General features: G+C 41.1%; 1 protein-coding gene across 1 annotated transcript in view; it reads left to right on the top strand.

Moving 5' to 3' along the window:
* The first annotated feature begins 2,786 nt into the window (after positions 1-2,786).
* The window catches only part of CHRNA4 (cholinergic receptor nicotinic alpha 4 subunit), a 55,436-nt gene continuing 30,251 nt past the window's right edge, over positions 2,787-27,971 (top strand). The window contains exons 1-4 of the mRNA XM_069072606.1: positions 2,787-3,259; positions 5,008-5,159; positions 15,643-15,687; positions 15,819-15,928. Of these exons, the coding sequence (XP_068928707.1) occupies positions 3,181-3,259; positions 5,008-5,159; positions 15,643-15,687; positions 15,819-15,928 (386 nt within the window). The 5' untranslated portion in view covers positions 2,787-3,180. The remainder of the gene's footprint in view (positions 3,260-5,007; positions 5,160-15,642; positions 15,688-15,818; positions 15,929-27,971) is intronic.

The raw sequence follows: 27,971 nt of genomic DNA, 5'->3' as shown, positions 1-27,971 counted from the left end.
TAATCTCTTTCCACATGACATAATTTTGAATCCTTGAAAACAAGTTTATCTCCGCCTTCAGGCTTTTCTTCTTCAGATTAAACATTTCAAGTTCCTTTGGCTACCTCTTATATGACATGTCCTTAAGATCTTCATCATCTTAATTGCCCTTATTCAGGTGCTATTCAACTTTCCAACATCTTTTCTAAAAAGAATTGAACTCCTGGTGGGGTCTTACCAGAGCAGGTAACAGCATGGCTATAAATTTATTATTTTAGATACTTTATTGTTGTTATTGTTCAGTTATGTCCAACTCTTTGTGACACCATTTTGGGTTTTCTTAGCAAAAATGCTGGAGTGGTTTGTCATTTCCTTTCCCAGATCATTTAACAGATGAGAAAATTGAGGCAAATGGGCTTAAGTGACTTGCCCAGCATCACACAGCTGGTGAGCGTCTGAGGGTGGATTTGAACTCAGGAAGATGAGTCTTTCTGACTCGAGGCCAGGCACTGTAGCTACTGTAACACCTAGTTTATTTTGGACCCTGTGTTCCTTTTAATGAGGCAGGCAGGAAATACTTCTCAGAGGATATAGAACTTGACATCTGTTTCTAAAGGTATTAAAGGATAGGTAGGACATAGAGAAGTAGAGAGTAAGGGTAACAACATAAGCAAAGATTTGGAGATGGTGACGAGCAATGCCATGTTTGGAGAACAGTCAGGAGCCTGGACTAGATGGAATAAAGGATTATGTTACAGCATAGTTAGTTGGAAATAGTAAAGTTGGAAATAGGTTTTGTAAGGCCATGGATGCCTGGGTAAAGAGTTTGGGCAATGGTGTGACATAGTAGAAATGGGATCTCAAGATGATTTATTTGCACCAGGTACGAGAGAAGTTGAGCCTGGAGACAGTCAAACATACCAGCAAATTTCTGCAATATTCCAGGCTGCTTCTCTTCCCTGATCCAAAACAGCCATTTGTCTAGGTCTAATTCAAATTATTCATAAAATACAATGCATTAGAAATTTCCCTATGGTCAGTGACAGAAGGTACCAAAGGCTGAAAGAAAATATTTATTATTACCGAAGCCATTCTTCCCTCCCTCCCTATCCTTCTAGGATAGACTTCTCTCTTTACAGGAGACACTAATCTTATTTTAAGGTCAATGAAAAATGTGCTGGGGGAATAAAAAAAAATGTTTGCCTCCTTTCTTTCTGTGTAAGTAGAGTCTAACCTTCCCTCTTCTGGAGACTGATGGAATAACTGCTGCATGCTGCCCTTCCTCTCAGGGTTGTTGTAAGAATCAAATGTGATAATATTTGTAAAGTGCTTACACAGTGCCTGCTATAGTAGATCTTAATAAATCTTTGCCTCCTTCCTTCCTTCTTTCCTTTCTTCTCCCACTGTAGTTTGATCTTTTATCCAAAACTAGTGTGAGAGACAGCCTTCAAACAGCATTTCCTAGAAACAAACAAATAACAGTAGCAATAAGAACTCAACAGCAAATTTTCTTCACTGGATCCCTAGCCATATATTTTAATGAGTACTCCAGAAGGCCCAAGAAATCTTATAAGGCAACTATTCCTCAAGAGTCTGTGACTTCCAAAAGGATCTTTGATTTACATACACACATATATATGTATGTATGTGTATGTATAAATGTATGTATTTATGGATATGTGCATGTGTCTGTATATATACGGATACAGAGATATGCAGAAGAGATTGGGAGGGCTCCCAGTTATAAACGAGAAGGGGCTTGTATAAGAAGATGTATTGGAACCACATGGTTTGGTTGTCCCACTCCATCCACTCCTGTCTTTGGATCTGGAGCTTTGTGGAATGGCTCCAGGGAACTCCGCTTTTGGACTGGAGCTCACACGGCCATTAGTAAAGACTGCTCCCAAAGGCTCATCTCCCTGGCCAGATGGAGATGCTGATACCAAAGACCAGCGAGCTAGATCCTGCGGTAGATGGGACGATTGTTGAGAAAGACTGCAAATCTTCCACCTTATCCAAGGGGAATGGGTTTCTTCTTTGTTCACTGAGCGTTCCTCCCACCCCTCCTTCTAAGGAACTGTTAGTAGACACACTGCGGACCAACTCGGCCCTTTCCTGACTATTTCTATCAGTAGACCGTCAAAGGTTTGCTAAATCTGTACTAGAAAAGACAAAGGTTAACTGCAGTGACAGCGCTGGACCTGGGATATTTGCTGAAAATGTAACAGATAAATCACCCTCCCCCCCCCTTGTTCCCACCCCCCCCCCCCATCCAAATGCCTTCAGTCCCCTTCTTTAGAAAACGAGTTAACCCCTTCTTTCCCCCCAGCTGAAAACCAAAGGTCCGACAATATTCCTCCCCCACCCCACCCCAATTTAATACTAGAGGAGAATCGAAGGTTTCTTCTGGGACTGCTATTTTTTTTTGCAGACTGGGCGGGCCCCAGTGGTTCTCCCAGAGGTCAACCAGACCATTCCCCTTCCTTTCGACAGGACTGTCAGTTCTCCAGCCCAACTGTGGCGTCAGGCACAGGGTAGGGAGTGTCTTCAGGGAAGAACATTTCTAGCCAGGATTCCCCAAATTCTGTTCTAGTGCCTTGAGGATTTCGAGTCTGAAAAACCAAGATATACTCGGAAACTCTCCCAATCCCACAGGAGGAAGAGAGGGAAACTTTCTCCCGCCGCCAGCCTGCAGAGTTAGGCTCGCTACTCTACCCTCCTCCTGCTTCCCCTTGCTGCCGTCTCTCTCCCCCTTCTCCGTTCCCTCCCCCGCAGCTCCCCCCTCCTCTCCTGCAGGAGGCGGGCAGGTCCAGACGGATTAAACACGCAGAGCCACAGTCCCAGCCACCTCTCTTTCTCCCAGCCTTGGCGGGCCATTCCCTCTTCCTCAGTCCCGCTATCTGTCAGCCTCTGCCTGCCTGCCTCTTTCCCTCCCCTCCCTCCTCCTGAACTGCTGCCACTCGACGGGAGCCAGCCAGCCCCTGGAAGAGGCGGCTGGCCGGTGGGACTGACAGCTGGCTCCTGGCGGAGCTTTGCAGGGCGGAGGGGAGTTTGGTTGGGTGTTCGGTGACTGCCCCGCGGAGGGCGCCCTGGGATCGCGCCAAAGGGGCATGAAGTTGTTCGCAGGGGAGATCCAGACAACGGGAGGTGCGGGGGAGCCCAGAGACGCCCAGGTCTAGAGGCTCCTCAGTTCTGTGCGCCATGCGGCTCCAGGGGCCCCGAGAGTCGACGCTGCTGCTGCTGAGGGGACTCATGCTCCTGGGAGTTCTTCTACAGCCAGGTAAGTTTCGGGGCCCTTAGATGTGTCCCTATCCCAAGACAGGCTCCTAACCCTAAGAAATAGCCTATGGGGTCTAGACTCTGGGAGCAAAGAGGAACCACTGCGTTCCTGCAGTCTCAGGTTTCATCCCACTTTGACTAGTCTTAGAAAAATAAGAGAGAGGGAACCTTGGCACCCCTCTCCGCCATCAGCTTTTTGCGGGGGGGGGGGGGGGGGGAGGGAGGGGGAGGAGAGAAGGAAATGCTGCTGGACCTTTGGTTTTGCACCTAGAGGAGGGGGAGGAAAAGGGGTTAATTCGCTTGCTAAAGTAGGGGGATTGAAGGCATTTGGGAGAGATTGTCGGGGGGAGGATGGAGACAGTGGGAGAGAGAGGGAGGAGAAAAATGTTTTTTTCATACCAGCTCTGGCTTTGTTGAATATTGACATAAGCTCCTCCCAAGCCTCCTACGCCTGATCCCCAATCTGTTGCCCCATTGTGAATTCCAAATACCCTCTTCTCAATACTCTGCCCATTCTGCTCAGAACTAAGGAATGACTGTCAGTGACTGCTCAGACCCTTCTCTCCCTTTTCCACATCCTCTGCCACCATCTCGCCCTTGCTGTCACGGAGTTCCCCTCAGTTCCCCTCCTTGCTGTCTACCTTCCCCCTCCTCCCTCCAGCTTCCTTAGGCAATGCCTGGAGCATCGACTTTCTTCATTGCTCCAGGTCGACAACTCCCTTCCACCTATCCCCACTCTCTAGTTGTTGGTGTCTCCTTTCTTCCCTCCACCCATGTCTTGTATAGGCTCTGAACTATAAGGAGAGGGGATCATTCAACCCTGTCAGGAGTATCTTTTTTCTCATGTCCTGTGAAATGTGAATGGAATGTAAAGACTCTCCCATCTTCCTTCAAGATGGAGGGGTTCTATAAGTGCTAGATGGTGTTAGTGATGATAGAGTGGTGAAGATAAGTGTTGAAGTGGACATGAGGGACCTGGAGGTTGTAATCATAGCTCTGTCTTTGCTCTGGTGACCTTGAGCTAGGCACTCAATGTCTCTGTGAAATGGGAATAACAATATGTGGTCTGGTGAGTGGGGAGTATTGTGAAGATAAAATGAAGTAAGTTATGGGAAAGTACTTTACAAATACAAGGGATGGTGATGATGTTGGAAGCTAAGCAGGTTTCCTTTCCAATTTACATCTTCTGTTTTATCAGGGATCCTGAGTTTCCTCCTCTAGCTCTCGTTGCCTTCTCCAACTAGCCTAGAATGAGCAGAACAAATCTCTCTGGCTGCTTCTTCTCTCTTCCAGAGGCACAGAGGAAATGCTAATCTTAAAATGAGGCCCTGAGGTTTCAATTAACCTCAATGGAATACACCTTTACTTTACCCTCACCAGCCATTCCTGTGCAATGGTGAGCCCACTTCAACTCCTGTGTTCAGAAGACAGTCCCTGGGCATTTGAAGGGCTAATAGTCTAGTTGAGCAGACACACACATACACAACACTTCTAGAAGAGAAAAAGAATATAAAATAGAACACACGTTTAGCATTTTATAATTTACAGACTGAACAAAAATCATATAAAATGGGTTGTGCTAATATGGTCATCTCCATTTTATAGCAGTAAAGTGACTTGCTCTTGATCACACAGTTTGTAAGGAGGTGCTTCCCCTTCTCCCCAGAGCAGAATAATTGTCTTTACCTTAACCTCTCTTCCTTGGTGCCTTTTCACTCCAGATTTGCTCTGTTTTACCTGTCTCTGCAGCATCTGGCCATGTGGAAACTCGAGCCCATGCTGAGGAAAGACTGCTGAAGAAACTCTTCTCTGGCTACAACAAGTGGTCCCGGCCTGTGGCCAACATCTCAGATGTGGTCATTGTCCGGTTTGGACTATCTATTGCTCAACTCATTGATGTGGTAGGTTCTGCTGCTTCTGAGAAAGATTGGGGTCTGAACAGCAAACATTTAGCAGTGTTGGGCTTATGGAACTGAAAAATCCTCTAACGGCTTTTCATCCTATAGGGCCATTTCATCTCTCACAGATAAGTACCAGATTTAGAAGCTCTTCAAAATGTGGCCCCATTTACTACAACTTTGAATTAGGAAAACAGAGTGGAAACATTTGCTGGATTGTGATTTTAGATGTGAGGTTCTGTTCAGTTTCATAGTGACTCAGTCCTAAAACTGGTCACTAGTCACCTTTTCTCAGGACAGGAGTAGATGAGACCAGGGAACAATAATAGGTTATATCTATGAAACCTTTGGGACATATGTACTCTCTCATTTGATCATCACAACAACCATGGGAAGTAGTTGCTGTATACATTAGTATCCCCAAATCACAGATAAGAGACAGCATTGAGGAGTGGATAGAGAGCAGCCTTCAAAATTCCTCCTCTGGCACATACTGTCTGTATTACCTAGGACCAATCACTTGGCCTCTCATGCTCCAGGAAGCTCTAAGATTTTAAATCATAGAAAAGGTATCCACCTGCCTTAGGAAATGACTCATTTAGAAGCTGTCCGTGGTGCTGGAAAAAATCAGTCATCACATAGCTACTAAGCATCACAGGTGAGAGTCAAACCCAGATTTTGCATAACCCCAAATGTAGTGAAGTTTCCACTGCACTATACCTCTCGCAATGCAGGAAAAGGCTAATCTAAAAGTACCATTGTTTGTAGTCACAGGTCAAAGCAATGCCACACTGATGCCATCTATATCACTATAAGTTGAATGCCTGCCAAGGTCATTTTGGTGTTGTTTTTTTTTAAAGAAAATTCAGCCACAGACTGACCATTAATTCCCAGCCATCTCAAAAATCCATGCCACTGGTCATAGGGGGCCTCAAGGGAGAGCATGGTGAAACCCATCTCTCCTCCTCTGTGGGAGTGGGGGAAGAGGAGGGACAAAATTCCAGAATAGTTCCTTCTGATAATATGAATAGCAGCCTAGGTCTGTCATAAATGAGTGCAAGCCTGTGACAAGAATGTGTAACTGGCCTGTTGTAGGTTGTTACTTTCAAGGCTTACAGAGACTACATTTTGCTCAACCATTGCTCTGAGAACACACAACCCTCAGCAAATTCTGTGCCAAATTGTGACTGAGTGGTGACCTAAGATCTATAGATACTGTTGTTGGTTCTCAATTATCCATGCTAATGGAATGGACCAGAGACAAAGAAAAACTATTTGCAGGTCACGGAGAGATGACTAAGAATTGTTACTGTCATAGGCAGCAGCTGTGTTCCAAAGGGGTGAAATTACATGGGCTACATCACAGACACTGAGACATTCCTATTTCTCAAGGTAGGTTTAATCAGTTCCCACTGTGGGCCCACTTTTAGTGTTGGCAATCTGAGGGAATGATGAATGCATATGGCCTACAACATGGGAATCTCTGTACTGAGATTTCTGAAATGCAGTGTTCCACCAGCACCTGCCTCCACCATTGAATTGGGAGTCAGGAGACCTGGATTCTGGTTTTGGCTCTGCTCACTGCCTGTAACCCTGAGTATACAACACCCAGAATAGTGCTCAAGATGTTTATTGAATAGAAACCTGTGGATCTCAGGGTTTTTTTTTAATTTATAAAGCTAGGGGTTGTATTGGGTGATTTCTGAAGTCCTTTGCAACGGCAAAGCCTACAGTCTTTATGACTAGAATATATCTAAACTTTTTTCCCCTAGTTTTGACAGTCTATGTTGTAAGACCTCTTTTAGCTCCAGCAGTTCATGTTTTAAGGCCCCTTTCAGCTCTTACTTTCTCTGAGACCATAATCATATAAATTGGGGCCAGGCTCCCTGGCCTACCTGTAGCTGGCTTTCAAATTAGTGCGCATTGTGGTGAATCTGAATAATTCAGAATGCCGGCCCTAAGGGCAGTCCTGCTATTAGAGTTTAGTCTATTAGCAGTATGGAAAGATCAATAATAGTGTTTTGATGGATTTTACTTTTCCAAAAAGATCCTCTTCTTGGGGAGGCTAGAGCTTTGCATTTCAGCCCAGTTCAGGTTAGGGTGAAAACTAGAAAAGGGATCTTGAAGGAAGCCTTTGTAAGGATGTTATTCATATCATGGGATCAGCATAGGGTTGAGGAGCAGGCCCAGATATTAGTTTCTGAGCCATAGATTGTTAGGGGGTATTACTATTCCATTTTAGGCACCAAGCAGTCAATGAGGATTTTCAGATGAAGAAGGGAAGTCATGTTGGGGCAGAGGTCACACTGTACTATCTTTGAGCAATGAGAAAACAGATTATTTTCAGGCTTTTTCTTGATTATGTTTTGCTACAGCAGGCAGGCATCTGTTTCCCCTACTGTTCCATCTGACAAAGGGATACAGCCTTGTATTTCTTCCTTGACACCTAGAGGACAGCAGTTCAGTTTAGTTAGTATTTATTGAGCACCTCCTGCATGTTGAGCTTTATAGGGGATTTAGGAAGAGAAGACATGGCCTCTGCTCTCAAGGAATTTAAAGTCTAGTTAAGAAGGCACAATTTATACCCTGCCTAGAGAATAGATGATAAGTCTTAGATGAATAGTCAGGATGCTTGAGTGGGATAGGAGCTAATTGGAGGAGAGAAAGACAGAGGTAGAGAGACATAGAGAGACAGAGAGGGACAGAGAGAGACAGAGAGCTTTATGGACTGAAGTATGGTATTATAGAAATAGAAATAGAGGATAACTTAGAAGTACTGATACCTCAGTGTACAAATGAGGAAATTGAGGCATATGGGGTGAAATGACTGTTTCAAAGTCACACAGATAGATGAGCAAAGTAATGGGGACAGCATTGAGAGTGGTGTGTGAACGGATGTGTAAGTACATGAATGTGTGTGTATGTGTATGAGAGAGAGAGAGACAGAGAGACACAGAGAGAGAGAGAGAAACAGAGAGAGAGAGAACAGATAGACAGGCTTATGCAGAAGGTATGTGATGTGCTCTCTCATTTTCTGATAGAAAAATTGTTCAGAGAGATGCTACTGAGAAATGTGACAGAAAAATGAATTCCTGCTCAGTGTCACATCAATCCCCTCCATTAGGCCAAGGTCACTTAGGCCCTCCCTGTGCTGTCCCCCCAGGGGATGATCAGAGAAGCAGGCTCAAGCACAGAATCTCCAGGCCAACTCTAGTGGCCCGGCCAGGCGTGTCTTTGCCTTTTCCGGTACCACTCTGCAAAACAGAGGACTGCACACTCCAAGGAAACTGGGCTAGTTGCTAGCAATATTCTCCTTATCATATGTTATCTCAGGTTTCTACAGCCACTTCCTTTCTGTCTTGTTTACCTTCCCCTTCCTTGTCTCTCTCTTTCTTATCCCTTATCCTGCTCCACCATTTCTCTTGTGTTTGTCCCTGTCTCTTCTCCTTCTCCATCTCTTCCCCTTCTCCTGCACACTTTGGTTGTCTGGACTCTCCTCTGGGATTTGTCATGGGAAGATGACCCCCTACCCTCACCCCTCTTTACCATCTCTCTCTTCCCATTTCTCCTTCTCAGACCACCTAAGAATATGGGACCCAAATTCTTTAGTTTCCTCATCTGCAAAAATAAAAGTGTTGAACTCGATGATTTCTAAGATCCCTTCATAAAATTCTGAGTCAAATATTTATGATAACAAAAGTGTTGTTTTAAATAGGCAAAATTTTCTATTTAATATTCAGGCGGCATGGAGAGTGGCAATCCCTCTTACCAGAGCTTACCATGTTTGTCAGTGTCTGCCAGAGTGGGCCAACCCTGGCAGCTGGGGCAACTCAGGTTTGGTCTATTAAAAAAAATTGGTGCAATATTGGTCTTTAGTGGAAAACATGCAACTAGGCTCCCTTTCCCTCCTGCTAAATCCTATTACCCTTAGAAGATCCTTAGGGAAAGCAGTAGTGGAGGAACTGCTTTCTGATCTTTGCTTTCCTCCTACCCATGTACCTTTTGGCAAATCATTTCTCTGGGTCTCAGTTATTTCTCTTAAATGGAAAGTACTTAAGTACTATTTACCTGCCTACATCAATGGCCCATTTTATTGGGCTGGGGGACCAGAGGAGAAATATGAGGGAAATCAGACTGTAATTTCATTGGTGTCAGGAACTCAGGGTACAGAGACTCACTTGACTAATACAGATAGCAGCTTCCTAGGGGAATTAAGAGGTTAAGTAAATTGTTTAGGGTCACACTGCTAGTACTCATCAGAGGTAGGTCTTTCTATCTCAGGCTAGCTCTCTATTCCTTATACTATTAGACTGTCTTCCCCCTGGGCTGTGACTAGGGTCAAATAGGATAATGTATGTGAATATGCTTTGGGAAGTATAAAACAACATGCAAATGCGAAATATTATATTGTCACTCTGCATTGACAAAAATGAAGAGCTGGCCATCTAGCACTCCCATAGCACTATGGAGTTCAAAATCTCCTTGAATTGTTTCTGTAAAATATTCCCCCACCTGTATTACCCTCCTACGAGATGGACCATAGGATTACAGATGTGGCCTAGAGTTCAGAAGCCAACTAAGTCCAACATCTTTATTTTACAGATGAGAAATTTGGGACTGAGGATTTCACAGGCCCAACATTACTTGCTCAGTGTTAAACAATGTTAGAGGCAACATTTGAACCCAAATCCTCCGAGTCCAGAATTTGATCTCTTTGCATTGTACTATGTTGGTGCTTATGAACTTGGTGTCCTATTCTTTTTTGGGGGGGAGGGCAATTGGGGTTAAGTGACTTGCCCAAGGTCACACGGCTAGTTTGTGTGTGTGTGTGTGTTAAGTGTCTGAGGCCAGATCTGAAACCAGGTCCTCCTGACTCAGGGCCAGTGCTCTATTTACTGTGCCACCTAGCTACCCCAAAAAAACATTTCCATTTTTTTGGTTGTTTTTTGCTTTTTGGAGGGGGGAAGGTAGGGCAGTTGGGGTTAAGTGACTTGCCCAAGGTTACACAGCTAGTGTGTATTAAGTGTCTGAGGCTGGATTTGAACTCAGGTCCTCCTGACTCTAGGGCCAGTGCTATATTCATTGTGCCACCTAGCTGCCCCTTGGTGTCCTATTCTTAAAGCCTGTTCTAATATATGTAGACTCCATCTTGGGCTGAAAAGTGACTTCTGGCAGAGGGCAGCTGCCTCATTCTTGCTATCCAAGGATTCCGGCATGCTAAGACTTTATGCAGATACACTTTGCACTTTCCAAAGAACTTTCTCATTTAATTTTTACATTGTTTCCAGGTTGGCATTTATTTCAGCACATTTAAGATCTATGATTTCCCTACTGTATATGTTCCCTCCACTGATGCAGATCACAGCCCCTTTAGTAGATAATCTTTTCAAACTGTTATGACCCAGAAAATGCATCACTCAGTGATCATCCTTCTGATGAGGAGCTCCAGAATTATCCAGAGTGGTCCTCAGATGACAATGTCATAGGCCTGATGCATCTTGGTAGGACCTTCTAGAGCTTAAGTTTCACTGGCACAGATTTTCCAAACATTGGGTCATTTCCATGTCATGATGAGGCATCAGAGAAGGACTTTGGTGGAGCACCAAGTAGGCAGCACAAATGTTATAATATCCATTTTACAATGTGGAAATTGAGGGTGGGAGAGGTTGTGATTCATCCAATATCCCACCTCCACTTCGTCACAAAGCTAGAACTCAGGCTCTCCTTTCTATAACTAGGGCTCCTTATGACACCAGATAATTTGATGTCTCGGAGAGTCTTTGAGGTTGGATTAACTCAGGTGTAAAATGAGGGAGAGGCAGAAAGGGCACCAAGAGAGGTGAGGGAAGATCTCACTGTCAGTTATGAACATTACAGCCACTGTAATCCAGTAGAATTCGTGAAGCAGAAAAATGATGAGGATAAGCATTGTACTCTGGTTGGAATCCCTGACATCGTAGCTCTCTGGGAGCTATGCCCTACCCACCAGCCCTCAGTTCTATTGCAGCATTTTCAGAAATTGGCAGAAACTGCATTGTGTCCCAGCACTTTCTGTCAGTCACACCCCTGGCTGTTATGACAGAAAAGAGCCTGCCGGCAGTAAATAATTCAATTAAGTTGCATTAACAATGCCCCAGCCTGACTTCATTTTATTTATATATGCACAGCTATTTACTGTAAATTTAAGCAGCCTTTGATGTAGCAGTGGGCATGAAAACTGGGTCCAAACAGTATATCTGAGGGGGCTCTGGCGAGTGTGTCTAACGTTATATAAATGGGTCAGCATGTATGTGAACGTGGGTTAATATGGGAATGAACATGTGAGTGTTTATGAATGATTGCATGCTCATTAGCATGTGTTAACATGTGATTCTGTGTATGGATTAGCATGTGAACATTAGTATGAGTATGAGCAAACATTTAATTATGAATGAGAAGCCAAATAGTGTAGGGGATGAAATGCTGAGCTTGAAGTCAGAAAGACCTACTTTAAATCCCACTTCAGAGACTTACTGTGTTATCATGGACAATTCACTAAACCTTTCTGTTCTTCAGTTTCCTCATCTGTAAAATGAGGGGGATAGACTTATGGTTCTATGCGTGTATGTGTTAATATGTGCTTGTTATTGTGAGTGTAAAGCCACTATAGCATATGCTAGCATATGAGTGTTAATATAGGTGTATGTTGGTATACGTTAGTGTGTGTTTTAATGAGTGTATAAATGTACGTGGTTATGTGTGTGTGTGTGTGTTTGTTTGAGTCTATGAATGTCTTTCTGTGTGCTAAAGGACCCAGGTTTATGCTACAGGATTACCAATGTGTTTTCAGGCACTAGAATGAATTTGAGTTTATGCCATCTGTGCCAGGGAAGGCATTTTTACTAGAGAAAAGGAAATCTCCAGGAATGAGCAGCTGGAGGGTGAGGTCTGTGTACAAGAAGTGGGCTCTGTACATTTCCCTCAGGCAATGCACCGTGTATATTTTATCCCTCTTGGTCATTTCTCATGTGTGGCTTCCAGAGGAGCAGTGCCTTTCTAGTCCTCCATCAGTCTACCAATCTCCCTTTCCCTGAGTGATTTCAGAGGTGTTCAACTAGAAGGGTTGATACTGGAATGGAAAGTCAAACTCAGAGGAATGACAGGAAATTGGACAAAGGAGGACAAAGGAAACCATGACTTTTAAATGGAAGAGCATTGTTTACCACAGATGAGACAAAGGGAAAAGCAAGTCAGATTTTCAGCAAAGATCCCAAATGTCCCAGTGAAGATGTGGGTGAAGATTTCTTTTACTAGTAGAAACTAAGTGTTTGTTGTTGTCATCCAAGCATTTCTCTAATGCCATAAGGGTACCAGCAATATTTACTCATATGTGTCCTTTTGTGCACCTGAGCTTTCCCCTCTGAAAGGGAGAGGCCTTTTGGTTATAGGAAAATAAGACCTTTCACTGTTCTAGGGGAATGGAGATTTCTTCTGCCCTACTTTTAACCTAATGAATTTGTGAGGGTAATGGAGTACATCAATCCAATCACTCCAACCTAGATAAACTGGGGCCTGGAAAAAGACCTTAATTTAGAAAGGCCAAGGTCACCCACTGAAGCCTGGGTCTTTGCCAGTCATCTGGACTTTTATCTTGCCACTGGACTTCAATAACTCTGGAGGAGAGAATCAGGCTGATGACTTTGTACAGCTCTACCCCACTTAAATCTAATTCACTCACAAGTCACCCTTGTGATATCATTGGTCCTCTTTGAGAACAAAGGACAAACAACCACAAGTATATGTAATGGCGCTGAACCAAGGCAGGATTAGCTAATGGAAATGCATTAAAGTTCTCAGCTTTGAGTTAAGTAAAGCCTTGGCTTTATAGAAACTAGGTTCAACTTTGTGATTCTAGTGAATCACTCTGGCTCATATCCTACCCAGGTTTGCTCTGGAAATCTAATGATTTGGTTGATCTCCTTTCTTTAGGGTTCCATCAAAAGATATCAAAATATGTCTAGGACTTTATAGTTGTGAGTACATAGAGTCCTCAAATCCTTTATAAGCACTCAAGTTAATTTTGTCAGATACAAGACAATCAGTCAATTTGTCAATTTTCTTCAATCTGTAGAAAATGCAAATACTTAAAGGATTCACAGAAGCCTGTAGACAACCAAGACAATTCTTGTTCCCTCTAGGGATGTGTCTAGTCCTCTGCCCTTTGGTTGACACACTTGCAGAAAAGAAATGCCCAGATGACCTCTCATCTTCTGTTGAGCTTTCCCCCACTCTTCCTACGTAACTATGAATCCTACCAACGCTAAAATATTATCGAAATGTTTGGGGCCTCCCCCAAATAGGAATTTTGTTCTTGGAGTTGCTAGAATCATTCACCCTTTGCCATCACCCCTGCACAGTCTTCGTAATTGTAGGCTGTGTAGGAGAAGAGATCAACCCAATTATTAGGTTTCCAGGAGCAGCCCTGGGCAGGAGCAGGAGCCAGAGTGATTCATTAGAATCACAAGGTTGAACCATAGATGACTGTAATAGTAGCAGGCAAGGTTCATATTTGATCCTCTTCATTGTGGCTCAGGCCTCTGCTGTTCCTATTACCACATAATTGCGCGTTCCTCTTCTCTTCTGAAGGATCTGTCCAGAAACTCAGTTTTGTCCAGGAAATTCCCTTTTCTCTTTCCTAGAGGATATGTCCAGGAACACTTGACACCCTGCCACTACTCCTGGCTTCTGCTATTTCTCAGTCATTGTGGTTTGCTCCTCTCACAGGACCATATGGTTTCCCCCCTGGGAATTCTTTCAGCATTTGCCACTGCCTTTTCATGGCTGAAATTTCCGGAACTTAGAATTCCTATCACTGTTTCTTCATGGAAGGCAACCATGGATGGCCAGTGACAAGAACCATCAGTCCCAGATATTTCAACCATGAAGAGAGTTTTATTGGGTGCTGTGTGGATTCCCAGGCTTCATCTCCTACCCCAACTCAGGATTCAAGTTTATTCTCTGTGTATCCATCTCTCAGTCCTGGTCTTGATATGAAAGGTCAAATGAGAAAATGTACTTCTCTCCCTTCTTTGTAGATGTGGGTATAATGTTAATAGGATTTAAGATCTTCCCTGCTCATTAACAGGCCTCACCTGCAGCCCATTAAAGAAAGCTTGCTTAGGAGAGACTTGCTTGTAGGCTTTCACACCTTTTGCTAATTTCTTGTTAAGCACTGAGTCACAAGGGTCAGGATGCCTTCTGACTCTGAGAAGTGTATATATACTCTGAGTTGGTATTTTGCTTTGAGGAGTCACTTATGAGAAGGATCTTGTGATTCCCTGGTTGATATTCTGAGTGGCTGCATGTTCAGAACTCCCTGACTGCTCAGATGTAAAGACTGTCTTGGTCCAGGGATGTATGTAAAGTGTATAGTTGATTCAAGCAGTCAGAGCCCTGTCTGTTAGTCTTTATTTCTCTGTTGTATTTTCTGTTTGTATTTTCTCTAAAGTTCAAGGTGCTGACTTTCCCCCTGAACTAATGAATGTAATTTAAAAAGATTGTTGACCCCTTAAATAGCTATCTTTCCCTAGTAAGAACCTATGCTAGCAGCTGTCCTGGGGATGACAGTGTGGTTGCCATACAGTGGGGCACTATGGGTATGGAACATTGCATACAATGTCAGACTCAGCCGATGTGTTGATAGTTTTGCTCAATTTATTTTATTATTCTTCTAAGTTTTGTTATAAGGGATGACTGGCTAGGTAGGATAATGGGAGGAATATATTCAGAAATGAAGGTGGTAGAAAAAGAGAGAAGACAGAACTTTTTTTTTGAAGTAACAACAGTCAGAGGCAAGGGGGAGAGGTAGAGGGAGGAGGACAGATGCTTATCTGGTTACAGAACAGCTATGTAAGAAATTCAGGATTGGACATGCAATTTATAAACTGAGGAAGAGTAAGAACAATTTTACTTCCTGGGGTACCAAACCAAGAAATAATAAGACAGAACAGATCATGGTATACATGGTGGGAAAGAATCCTTTTTCCTCCGGTCTGAGTGGGAAGGTCCAGAAGGGTGGGTCTTGACAATGGGGAAGGCCTATATGTATAACTCAGAGATTTCTTCACTTGACTTCAGGTTCATGATACAATGTCGATCAAATAAAGGAGTACAATCCAAGTTTACTGAAGGCTTGGCAAAGCCTTTCTCAGGGGTCTTTATTTGAAGGGTTTATAGAATTTCCCCAGGGCAATACACTCATTCTCATCTCAGTCCCCGCTACCACCTAATGGAAGTTTGATTATAAGTGCTCTAGGTGCTCGTTGTGTGGCCACAGCCACAGGCAAAACAGCCTCTCTTTACGTCTGTTCCAGAGTAGGCTTCTGGCCTTTTTGTTGTTGAGTTTATAGAAGAAGAAGAACTGGGAAATCAGATGATTTACTAAGGGTCCCCACTGCTCAATGGAAAAATAATGAGCTTCTTTTTTGTGTTGCCTTGCCTTTAATAGGATGAAAAGAATCAAATGATGACCACTAACGTGTGGGTGAAGCAGGTGAGTGTGTCAAAAGGGATGAGCCTTGTTTCTTCCATGCATTGCCCTCTTTTCACCCTTCCCTTCTTCTCCATTTCTAACCATCTTGTTCTTTTATTGTGTTTGATTCTGGGGCATATGGGTGCTTATAGGAATGGCAAGACTACAAGCTTCGCTGGGATCCAATGGACTATGAAAATGTGACCTCAATCCGCATCCCCTCAGAGCTCATTTGGAGGCCTGACATTGTTCTCTACAACAAGTGAGTTTCTATCCCATAATGTCTCTCCTCCACCCCTCCTCTCAGTGCCAGAGAAGGTATTTTTGGCCTTCTGTATTTGTTCTAGAGTGCTGCATGGTGCCCTGGGAAGAGCCCTGGACTAGACAAGAGACCTGAGTGCTTTTCCCTGCTATGTTTCTGTGTGGCCTTGAGCAAGTAAATTCACCCCCCCTTGAGTCTCAATTTTGTCATTCATATTTTAAGGGGATTGTCCTCCATGAGTTGCATCATCCTTTTCAGCTATGTCATTCTTTGAGTCTATAGGGAACAGAGAATAGTCTTGTGATTCCCTTGATCTAGGGAAATCTCAGGTGAAAAGACTCCCTCAACAAATGAGGTTGGCCCCTTCTCTTCAATTTACAGTTGTAGAGAGCTACTTAGAGCATCGAGAAGTTAAAGAATGTAGCCAATATGTGTCAGGGGCAGTACTTGAACCCAAGTTTTCCTGGTTTCAAGGCCATCTCTCTATCCACTAGGCTATACTGTCTCTTCATGTCTATGGTTCTAGCAATCAGTCTTTTGCAGCACATACACTTGCTACCTGTGTGACTCAGAGAAAGTCATTTAACCTCTCTAGATTGTATTTTCACCCATAAAATGACTTTGCTGTTGTTCAGTAGCCTCTGATTCTTTGTGACCCTGTGGACCAACTGTCCATGAGGTTTTCTTGGCAGATAATGGAGAGTGGTTTGTCATTTCCATCCCCAGTTTTACATAGGCAAGGGTCACACAGCTAGCAAGTGTCTGCAGTCAGATTTGAACTCTGACTCCAGTCCCAATGCTCTATCCACTGTACCATCTAACCACCCTATAAAATGACTAGATACCTCTAAGGTTCCTTCAGACTCTCAATCTGTGCTCCTGTGAAACTCCTTAGGATGATCTTGAATCCAAAAGAATTTTGCAGGACTTTCCTAACAGACATAAAGACATCTTCAGAATTTGCTTATGTGTAGCATTTTGTCCCCCTCCTATATAGAGTGATTTGTATCTACTGGTCTGTCCTACCCCAGTCAAGTTTATTGATAAATAGAAGTGGACCTTAGCTTATATACAGCAAACATATGAAAACCCAAATTTATATAAAAGATAAATTGATTGGTGTGGAGGTTTCCCTAATGCATTTAAAATGGAATTTAATTCTTCAAATATGAAAATATATGTAAATTGAGGCTGACTTGGAGCACATATTTAGACATCTCAGTTCTCTACAGACAAATCCAAATGGCTTCAATCTGATTTGAAGCTCTCTCTGACAAGTTGGGTGTGAAAGGCAAATTTCAAATATGTAAGTAAGAATTCTAGTCTACTCAAGGCCATCTCTTACACTAGGCCTTTCCTCATCCTCATAGTTTTTGGCACCCTGTACCATCAAATCACTTTATATTTTCCTTGTGTGCATGCTACATTGATCTGTGTTCAGGACTACCTGTGCCCACAGCAAAATGGAAAATCCTTGAGGCTATTGTTTTTTGCCTTTTTATACCCAGACCCTACCCTTCCATTGCATACAGTAGGCACTTAATAAATGCTTGTTGAATGACTCCCTAAATGAACAGAAAAAATAATTTCAGGCTACCTAGGAAATTGCATGACATCCTTGTCTTCTGCCTCATTTGCTCTTTCTGACTTTTAAAAAATTTATATCGCTTCAATAATTAGCATGGGAACCATACTCTGAGCAGGGAGTGAGTCCCATTTTTATTTCATCATACCAATTATGTTGGTCTGTTGCTGGGAAAGGAGGAGGTAGCCCTAAAGCCGCACAGAAATATGCATGGGGAAAGTTGATAAGGAGCCCCTGATGTTGGGACTGAGCTGTTGCTCTCCTCAGCAGCCCTTCCTACCTCTTTCCCATTGGTTTTGAAGTCCCTCCTCCAGGGCAGGAGAAAGATACAGCTCAGCAGACTTCGTCACAAACTCCTAGCTAACCAGGTTCCCAAAGGAAATAAAGAAGTTACCTCCTTTATGCCCAGTTTGTTCAGGGCTCCTGGGAAGTTGAAAAAAAAATCTGATAATTTAGAGATATTTTTTCCCCTTTCAGTTGGAATCTGCCTAAATTCTCTAGAGATTGACTGTTCCAAGTCTCTCCTTTCCCCCAGCCCCTTCCCTCCAGGTAACTGAGGTTTGGCTTATAAACATCAGCCAATTTCTCTCTATCTTCTGTTCCTTTCACCTTAACCCTCAGTGGTCATTTCTCAATATGTGTGAGGATGGGGAATAGTTCTTGAGAGAGAATCTGCAATGGTTATTTTCATTTTTTCTTCTCCATATGGAAGGCACCAATTAGTCATTCCTTAGTGCCAGCTAAATCAAATGTAATGCATTTACCACCCAGATGTTAACACTCAGATTCCAGGACCCAGACCCATCTGTCTGGGCCCCCCAGAAGTTTTTCTGCAGTGCTTACAAATAAAATAAATGGGTTTATTCCTTCCCTTCTTGTTTCTAACCATCTGTCCACAAAAGGCCCATAGTATTCAATCAAATACCAGGTCTAGCCTCTTAAAAGTATCCTAAGGGAATATGCTTTACCCAAAAATGATTCTATTTGGTTAAGATTGGGCTTATCTATAGATTTAATGAATTTTTACACTGCCACCTGAGGAAGAAACCCTATTAATGTTGAATTCGATGTTCTTTTAATATTATTTTAATGAGATGTGTCATTTTTAATATTATTTTAATGAGATGTCTTAAGGAATAGCTCTGGTTATTAAAGGATATGGAAGGTATTATTGTTGGTGTTTTCACCCCTTTATATATTGTATGCAAACAGTGGTCTCCAACCTGATTTGGGTTTTGTATTACCTAGATTCTTTACTTTCTAGACCTACCATTTCCTACCAAGGACAGGACCATTCCAAAGGGGTGGCAGGTTGGATCCAGAAAATATGGATCGTCAATATTCAGTTGGAGATCAAGAGTAAATTAATATTCTCAGGGAGGAATTAGGATTCTACTGGGTTTGGCTGAGCTGGAGAGATAAGCAGCTTTGGGAATCTGTAAATAGTCTCTACCAGATCTGAGAGAACAAGGAAGTATGTGAAGAGCCTGGGCTTTTCCCAAACCCCTTTGTCATTAGGGGAACCAGAAGTGTTTAGCTGTGGACTGCTAGCCTCCTGACTCCTCTGTAAAGCTACTCTCTATAGGGATTGGTATCTATGCCAAAGTGACCATTCTCTCAATCTTCATTCTGCAGCCTATATGGAACATGCAGCTCAGCAGGCGTCTTGCCAGTTAGAATGAATCTTTCAGAATTGGCAACAAAGGTTGGAATCTAGCCAAATCTAGGCAAGCTGAGGCTTGAGGGGAAAATGGCAGCTTGTAGTCTCGAACACTAATTTTCAAGGAAGATGGCAGGTGATCTGTGTGGGCTTGTGTGCCACCAGACACAAAACTGAAAAGTCATTTTTTTTTTTAAAGAAAGGGAGAATGATGTCATGGATAATCAAAAAGTCATTTCTATTTGGCTTCAAAATTCATGATACACACACATTTATTAAGTGATATGAAAATGAGAGAAAATTCATTCATTCAAGACAATAAGTGTTGAGGAAAATGAAAAGGGGAGAAGTGAAAAGAACAAGTATTTATCAAGAGTCTTCTGTGTACTGGGTACTGTGCTAAGCACTTAATCTCACTTGATCTTCACAACAGACCTGGGAGAGAGGTCCTGTTATGATCTACATTTCACAGTTGAGGAAACTGAGACAGACAAAGGTTAATTGATTTGACTAAAATCATACAGTTAATTGATCTCTGAAGCTAGATTTGAACTTAAATCTTTCTGACTCCAGAGCCCTTTTTCTACCTTCTGTGATACCTAGCTGCAAAAATAATGACTAAGACTTGGTTCCTGCCCTTAATAATCTTTCAGTCTAGCAGGGGAGCCAAGATAGGCTAACATGTAACTGTAATAAAAGGTATTATGTCCCTTCAGGAGTACAAAATATATTATTTGAAATGTCAAGCATTAGTAAAGAGATATAATAAACGTGACAGAAATTTGGAGATGAGAAAGACTGCTGTTGCTAGAGCAGTAGATAAAGCTCCACCAAGACAAGAGGACTTGTAAAAGGACAAAAATGGAGGAAGGTGTTCCTGGCAGGTAAACTATTAACAAAGGATTAGAAGTGGGAATATACAATACACATTCAGGGGAAAGGTAAAGAAACTACTCTGTTAGAAGTATAGGGTATGTGTGGTGAAGAGATGAAATAAGGCCAGAAAAAGAAGGTGGGGTCTGGTTTTGGAAGCTACATGGCCATAACATTTCAAATATGAAAAAAAAAAACCCACAAACAATGAAGCCCTAAAACTAAGCAGATTTGCTTTTTAAGGATTAAAATGAGTGGGTTTTCTCCCCAATTTCTCTTTAAATACACAAAAATTGGACTTTCCATAATATACTGTGACCTCCTTACACTCTAGGAGGGGGATTAGACATGCACACCAATACCATAATACAAAACAATATGGGGCAAGTACACAAAAGAGGTATTGGCTTAGTGCTAGGTGAGGCCCCAGAGGATGAAGATTATTGCTAAAGGGTTGGGGTGAAATTTGAGCAACTTTCACAGAGAAGGTGGTGTTTGAACTGGGTTTAAAGGACTGGGAGAAGCTATAAGGAAAAGATGACATTCCAGACATAAGGAATAAGAAAAGTTTGGAGTTGGGAAAGTGAAAAGTAAAGCTAATTTAGTTTGGCTGAATCTCAGAATATTGGAAGGAAAAATAATGAAATCCAATCCCATTCAATGAATATTTATTGAGTGCCTACTATGTATAGGATGCTGGAGGTTGAAATGAAACAGTCTCTTACTTTAAAGATCTTTTACTCTATCTTGGGTTGCAAAATTTACACATATAAATTGTTTGCCCTTCATTCTCAAAAAGGACCGTGACATCAGGGAGGTGATACCATGACTTGCAAGTGAATTGGATTTAAACTAGGGAGGGCTGTGCAAAATGCCTTACTTTCATCTCCAGAGCCATCTGGCTCCAGGGGTGAGATATAGATCAGAACAATTGGAGATGGTCCTGGATACAGTGGGAGACCTTGGCCTTTTAAAGCTAAGATCTTTAACAGGTCTCAGTTCGACTGTGGCTATGGAAGGGGGAGTGGGGGTGGGAGGAAGTGTTCCTTAAGGCCCTGTACCTTAAAGCCAAATCACTCTGGTTGTTATTGATTGGCCAGCAGTAGGTCCCAGGTCAAGCCCCATAGTGAAAGTAAAAAGCAATTGTTTCTGTTTTGGCCAGAAACCCTGAGGGTCTTTCCCCTCCCACATTGATTTTTTTTTTTTTTTACTAAAGAGGCCATTCTTTTCCTCATTTCTTAGTCTTAATCACTCTTATAAGCAAATACAGCATAAAATTTGAGGTAGGAAGGAAACACTGATAAGTGGGAAAAATCAAGAAAGGCTTCCATAGGATGCAATACCTGAGCATACTCTTGAAGGAAGCTAGGTATTCTAGAGGGCAGAGGGGATGATAGACAGAACGTGGAGTTTAAGGAACAGCTACTATAAGTCAAGGGAAAGTAGAGTGGTACCACTGGTGAAAATAAGCCAGTCCAATTATTGGGGTGGGGACGGGGGGGGGGGAGATGAAAAAAATGTTTCACATCTATTTAGTTCCTGTGGTTAAAATTATGTATATATACATATATATATATATATAATAGATTATTGTAGAGCAGGGATTCTTTTTTTAAGTAAGTTTTAAAACGTCTTAAAGAAAGGCAAAATGTTCATTTATTATTTCAGTAGACAATTCAGGACTCCTTTTGATAGTATTATATGATAGAAGTTAAATGCTAAGTTCTGAAACAAAATTTAAAAATATTAATTTCTTAGAAAACTATTAAAATTGACTTACAGTAGTCCATCAAGCTCAATTAATGCTTTAAAAATGTTTTCTATAAAATTTCATTGAGATTGTTCTCTCAAACAAAACACTAATAATTAAAATTTATGCTTTAAAAATGTTTTCATTGATATCTTTTCTTTCTTATGTCATACAGTAATCCTGTTTCTCTCCCCCTCCCCCTCCTAGAGAATCATCTCAATTAATAAATAATATGTTTAGAGAGGGGAAAAAAATCAACACAACTGATTCATACATTGAAAAAATATGAAAACATTCATTCAACCTGTAAGCCTCCCTCTTTCATTAAGGGATGGATTGGAGGGTACTCTCATATTTCCTCAATTGAGGAAATATCTTGATCTTTATAATTTTGTTACATTTATTTTTAATTTTTCAGTGTGTAATTCTTGTCATTTTCATTGTTGTTGTTATGCATATTGTTTTCTTAGCTCTGTTTACTTGATTCTGCATTAGTTCATACAGATCTTTCTATGAATTTCTGTATTTATCATACATCAATTCTTACAGCCTGGTAATATTCCATTATATTCATGTACCATGATTTGTTTAGCTATTCCCTGTTGCTTCCAATTCTCACCTATTATAAAAGATGCTACCATCAATATTTTGGTGTATACAGGAACTTCCTTCTTATTAGAGTTGACTTAGTATATGAACTCAATAATGGAGTCTCTGATTCAGAGGATATGAGCATTTAATTCCAAATTGTTTCCCAAAATGATTGTAACATTTCACAACTCCACTAATAATGTATTAGTGTGCCTATCTTTTCAAAACCCTTCCACCATTTACTATTATAACTTTTTGGGTCATTATTTCATTTTGCAAGGTGTGAAATGAAATATCAAGATTGTTTTGCTTTGAATTTCTATTATTTTAAGTGACTTGGAGTATTTTTTCACATGATTGTGAATATTTTGGAGTTATTCTTTAGAGAACTGTTTGTTAAAATCCTTTGATCACTTATCTATTGGGGAAAGCTATTAGTCATATATACATATACATTTACATATACACATATATGTTTATTAATTGTTTGTATATCTTCAGTACACAACTCTTAGCAGAGAAATTTGATACAAAGGTTTTTCCTATTAAGCCACATCATTTCTTTTCATAGGTACATTAATTTTGTCTGTACAGAAGCTATTCAGTTTCAAGTAATCAGTTATCTTTTGTAAATTGCCTCCATCTCTCATCCAGTTATGAATGAAAACATCTCCTACGCATATCTTGAGCAGTGTATGATCTGTTTCTCTTCTAATTTTTTAATAGCATGATCTTTAATATGAAAGTCCTGTAGCCATTTAAAATGTATTGTGGAATGTGGTATCCTAGGCCTAAGTTTAATTTCTGTCAGACTGCTTTCTAGTTGTTCCAGCAGTTTTTATCAAATAATGAGTTTTTTCCTAGGTAATTTATATTTTCCACTTACAAAACATTGAGTTATTGAGTTCTATTAATTCTGATTCTTCCTTTTATAGTCTGTTCTATTGATTTATCTCTCTATTTTTAAACAAATATCAGATTGTTTTGATGCTTTATAATATAGTTTGAGACCTGAAAGTGCTATTCCCTCTTTGTCCCTACTTCTTTTCATCTTTTCCCATGATATTCTAGATCTTTTATTTTTCCAAATGAATTTTGTTATGATTTGATCAAGTTCTACAAAATATCCCTTTGGTTATTTAGTCTAGCATTAAAACTTTATATTAATTTCAGTAGTGTGGTCATTTTTATTTATATTGGCTTAGCTTAACCATGAACACTGAATATTCATCTAACTATTTAAATTGTTCTTTATTTCCTTAAGGAGCACTTTGTATTGAAATTTATACAAGTCTTCTATGTGCTTTGGTAAGGTGATCTTCAGAAATTTTATGCGTTTTGTAGTTATTTCAAGTGGGATTTTTTTTATTATTGTTTCTGGTGTTTTGTTATTATATGGAAATGCTGTTGATCTTTATGGATTCATTTTGTAGCTTGCAACTTAGCTGAAACTTTTAATTGTCTCAATTAGCATCTGTGCTATTCCCTAGGATTTTTCCAGGTACACCATCATATCAGCAAAGAGAGATAGTTTTATCTTCTATTTACCAATCTTTATGCCTTTGAGTGCTTTTTCTTTTCTTATTGCTGTTGCTGATATTTCCAGACAATATCCAATAATAGTAGGGAGAGAATGCATCCTTCTTTCCTCTCATATTTATTGGAAAAAGTTCTAGCTTATCCCCATTGCACAAGACGCTTGCTTTTGGTTTTAGATAGAAACTGCTTATGAGATTTTTTAAAATTAAATTTTATGTTTATTTTTTGTTTACATCATTCATTTCCACAAGATTTTGAGTTACAAATTTTTTCCCCATTTTTCCCCTACCCACCACCCCAAAACAGCGATCCCACTGAATAACCCCTCCCCCAATCTGCTCTCTCCTATAACTTCCCCCATCTCCTCTCTGACTTTCCAGTAGGGCATGGTGGATCTCTATGCCCCAGTGCCTGTATATCTTGTTTCCCAGTTGTATGTAAAATAATTATATATATATATATAAAACATTTCATTTTAAAACTTTGAATTCTAGATTCTTTCTTTTCCTCCCTCATCACCCACCCTTACTGGGAAGATAAGCAATTCAATATAGGTTGTATATGTGTAGCTATGTAAAACATTTCCATAGTGGATATATTGTGAAAGACTGACTATATTTCCCACCATACCATCCCACCTCCCACTTCTTCTGTTCTCTACTTTGCTCCTTTCCTTTTCAAAAGTAGGTGCTTCCAACTTCCCTCCCCTGCAGCCTGCCCTCCCTTGCATCATCCCCCCTCTCATCCTCTTCTCCCCTGCTCTCCTGTAGGGTGAAATACCCTATTTAGTGTGTATGTCATTCCCTCCCTAAGCCAAATTCAATGAGAATAAGGTTGACTCATTCCTTTTTTCCTTCTTGTTCTTCCCCTCCATTGTAACCATTTTCCCTTGCCTCTTCTATATGAGATAGCCTACCCCATTCTGTCTCTCCCGATCTCTTCTCATTATATTCCTCTCTCGCCTCTTAATTTCACCTTTTAAGTATCATCCCTTCCTATTAAATTGGTCCTGTGCCCTCTATCTATGTATACCTGTACACATATATACACACACTCACATATGTATTCATACACCCATCCATACCCTCCTATATAGACATATATGTATGTATATGTATATATACATTTCTATTCCCTTCAACTCTTCTCATACAGAAAAAAGTTTCATAAGTTACAATTATCATTTTTCCATGTAGGAATGTAAATAGTTCAACTTTGATAAGTTCCTTATGATTTCTTTTCCCTGTTTACCTTCTTATGCTTTTCTTGCTTCTTGTATCTGAATATCAAATTTTCTATTCAACTCTGGTTTTTTCATCATGAATGTTTGAAAGTCCTCTATTCCATTGAATGACCAGATTTTCCCCTGAAATATGATACTCAGTTTTGTTGGGTAGATGATTCTTGGTTTTAATCCCAGCTCCGTTGACCTCCAGAATATCATATTCCAAGCCCTTTGATCCCTCAGTGTAGAAGCTGCCAGATCCTGTGTTATCCTGATTGTGTTTCCACAATATTCAAATTGTTTCTTCTTGGCTGCTTGTAATATTTTCTCCTTGATCTGGGAACTCTGGCACCTGGCTATAATATTCCTAGGAGGTTTCTTTTTGGGATCTTTTTCAGGAGGTGATTGGTGGATTCTTTCAACCTCTATTTTGCCCTCTGGTTCTAAAACATCAGAGCAATTTTCCTTGAGAATTTCTTGAAGGATGATTTCTAGGATCTTTTTTTGATCATGGCTTTCAGGTAGTCTAATAATTTTAAAAATTATCTCTCCTGGATCTATTTTCCAGGTCAGTGGTTTTCCATTGAAATATTTCATATTGCCTTCTGTTTTTTCATTAGTTTGAATTTGTTTAATAGTATCTTGATTTCTCATAAAGTCACTAGCTTCCATTTGCTTCAATCTAATTCTGAAGGAATGATTCTCTTCATTGAGCTTTTGAGATTCTTTTTCCATCTGACAAATTCAGCTTTTTAAGGCATTCTTCTCCTCATTGGCTTTTTGAGCCTCTTTTGCCATTTGAGTTAGTCTATTTTTTAAGATGTTATTTTCTTCAGTCAGGTTGTTGAATCTCTTTTCATGATTTTCTTGCATCATTCTCATTTCTTTTCCCAATTTTTCTCCACTTCTCTTATTTGGTTTTCAAAATCCTTCTTAAGCTCCTCTATGGCCTGTAACCAACTCATATTTTTCTTGGAAGCTTTTGATGCAGGAGTTCTGACTTCATTGTCTTCCTCCTGTTCCATGCTTTGATATTTTTTGTCCCCAAAATTGGAGTGTAAATTTGGATTGCTGTGCTTGCTTTGCTTCCTTTGCTTGCTCATGTTGCCACTCAATTACTTGACTTTTGAGCTTTTTTGCCACAGTAGAACTCTGCTTCCAGAGAGGAGAGCTTTGTCCCAAATGACTGAGGTTTTCTCAGTTTCTGGAGCCATTAGTTGGCTACCCTTTCTGAAGCCTCCACAAGCTCTGACAAACTGATCACACACCCCAGGAGCTCCACTCTAGATAGTGATACAGACCCAAGCAGGTTAACGCAAGAATGATTACCCTTTAGACTGGTTGCTTGGTCCCCCTACAATCTGCAGGCCAGGAGTTCTGAAGCAGCCGCATGGCAGTGACTGCACAGCCGCCATACCTCAGCCATCTCTCCCTCCAGGGGGCAAAGGCCGGTCATCACTCCTGAACTCCTGGTTCCCAAAGTCCACACTGCACTGACCTCTTACTTTGTCCTTAGCATCCATGGGTTGACAATTCTGGAAACTACCACAGCTGCTGGTGATTTGAAGTCCCTCAATCCAACGGCTGGTTGTGGCCACCCTAAGGCAAAAACCTCCAGCTCCCATGGGGCTGGGCTCAGCTCCCAGACCACTTCTCTGGCCCCTTCCTGCCGGCCTGCTGGACTGTCTTCAGTGGGAAGTTAGCTTCTCTCTGTCATTTTGTGGGTTCTGTAGCTCCAACATTTATTTAGAGTCATTTTTTTACATGAATCGGAGGAGGTGGAAGCAGGAGCTGTGTGGAAGTCCTGTTTCTACTCTGTCATCTTGGCTCCACCCCTGCTTATGAGATTTTTAAAGGTCCCTCTTTATTTATACTTTGTAGGGTTCTTAGCATAAAGGATTATTGTCCTTTGTCACAGACATTCTCTGCATTTATTTAGATGTTAATATTGTTTTAGATGTTTTGGTTTTCAATATTATTAACTATGTTGACTCGGGCAGTTAGTTGGTGCAGTGGGTATAGTGCTGGGCCTGGAGTCCAGAGGACCTGAGTTGAAATTCAGCCTTGGTGGATAAAGTGCCAGATCTGGAGTCAGGAAGACTCCTCTTCCTGAGTTCAAATCTGGCCTCAGACACTTACTAACTGTATGACCCTGGGCAAGTCACTTTACTCTTTTTGCCTTCATTTCCTCATCTGTAAAATGAGCTAGAGAAGCAAATGGCAAACCACTACAGTATCTTTCCCACAGAAACCCCAAAAGGCATCATTAAGAGTTAAATACAACTGAAAAAATACTAACCAAGAACAACCACCACAAATTATGTTGATTGTTTTCTTAATGTTGAACCATTCTTATATTCCTGTATAAACCCTACTTGGTCATAATGAATAATTTCTTGGATAAATTGCTGAATTTTCCCCAAGTGATGATTTTCCTCCTCTTCTTCTACAAATAACAGTATTATATTCCTTTAGTTACTTTAATCTTTGTTTTTGAGGTGGCCCTGTTCCTATTGCTTTTCTTCTTCTTATCCCTGATCCTCTTTTCTTATTTGTTACCCTTTCCTTTTAGAGTTTTGTTTTAGTTTGTTTTTCTCTCCTGCTTCTATCTAGCTGTATATTTCTTTCTTCTCTTTTATCATCTGTTAGACAAGTAGATTCCCCCCTCCCCTTTCCTTGGCCCCAAGGGATTTTCTAATAGTCAGAAGTGGCTAGTTGGATGCCATGCTCTTTCCTTCAGACTTAGTGGAGGACTATATAGAATTCTCTCTGCCCAACACACACACACACACACACACACACACACACACACACACACAC

This window comes from Petaurus breviceps, unplaced genomic scaffold (genome assembly GCF_028583685.1).
Source record: "Petaurus breviceps papuanus isolate PSGF00001 unplaced genomic scaffold, PetGlider_PUasm1.0 90847, whole genome shotgun sequence".
In the NCBI taxonomy this organism is placed as follows: Eukaryota; Metazoa; Chordata; class Mammalia; order Diprotodontia; family Petauridae; genus Petaurus; species Petaurus breviceps.
The sequence above is the reverse complement of the archived record's forward strand: the minus strand, read 5'-3'. Positions and strand labels throughout refer to the sequence as shown.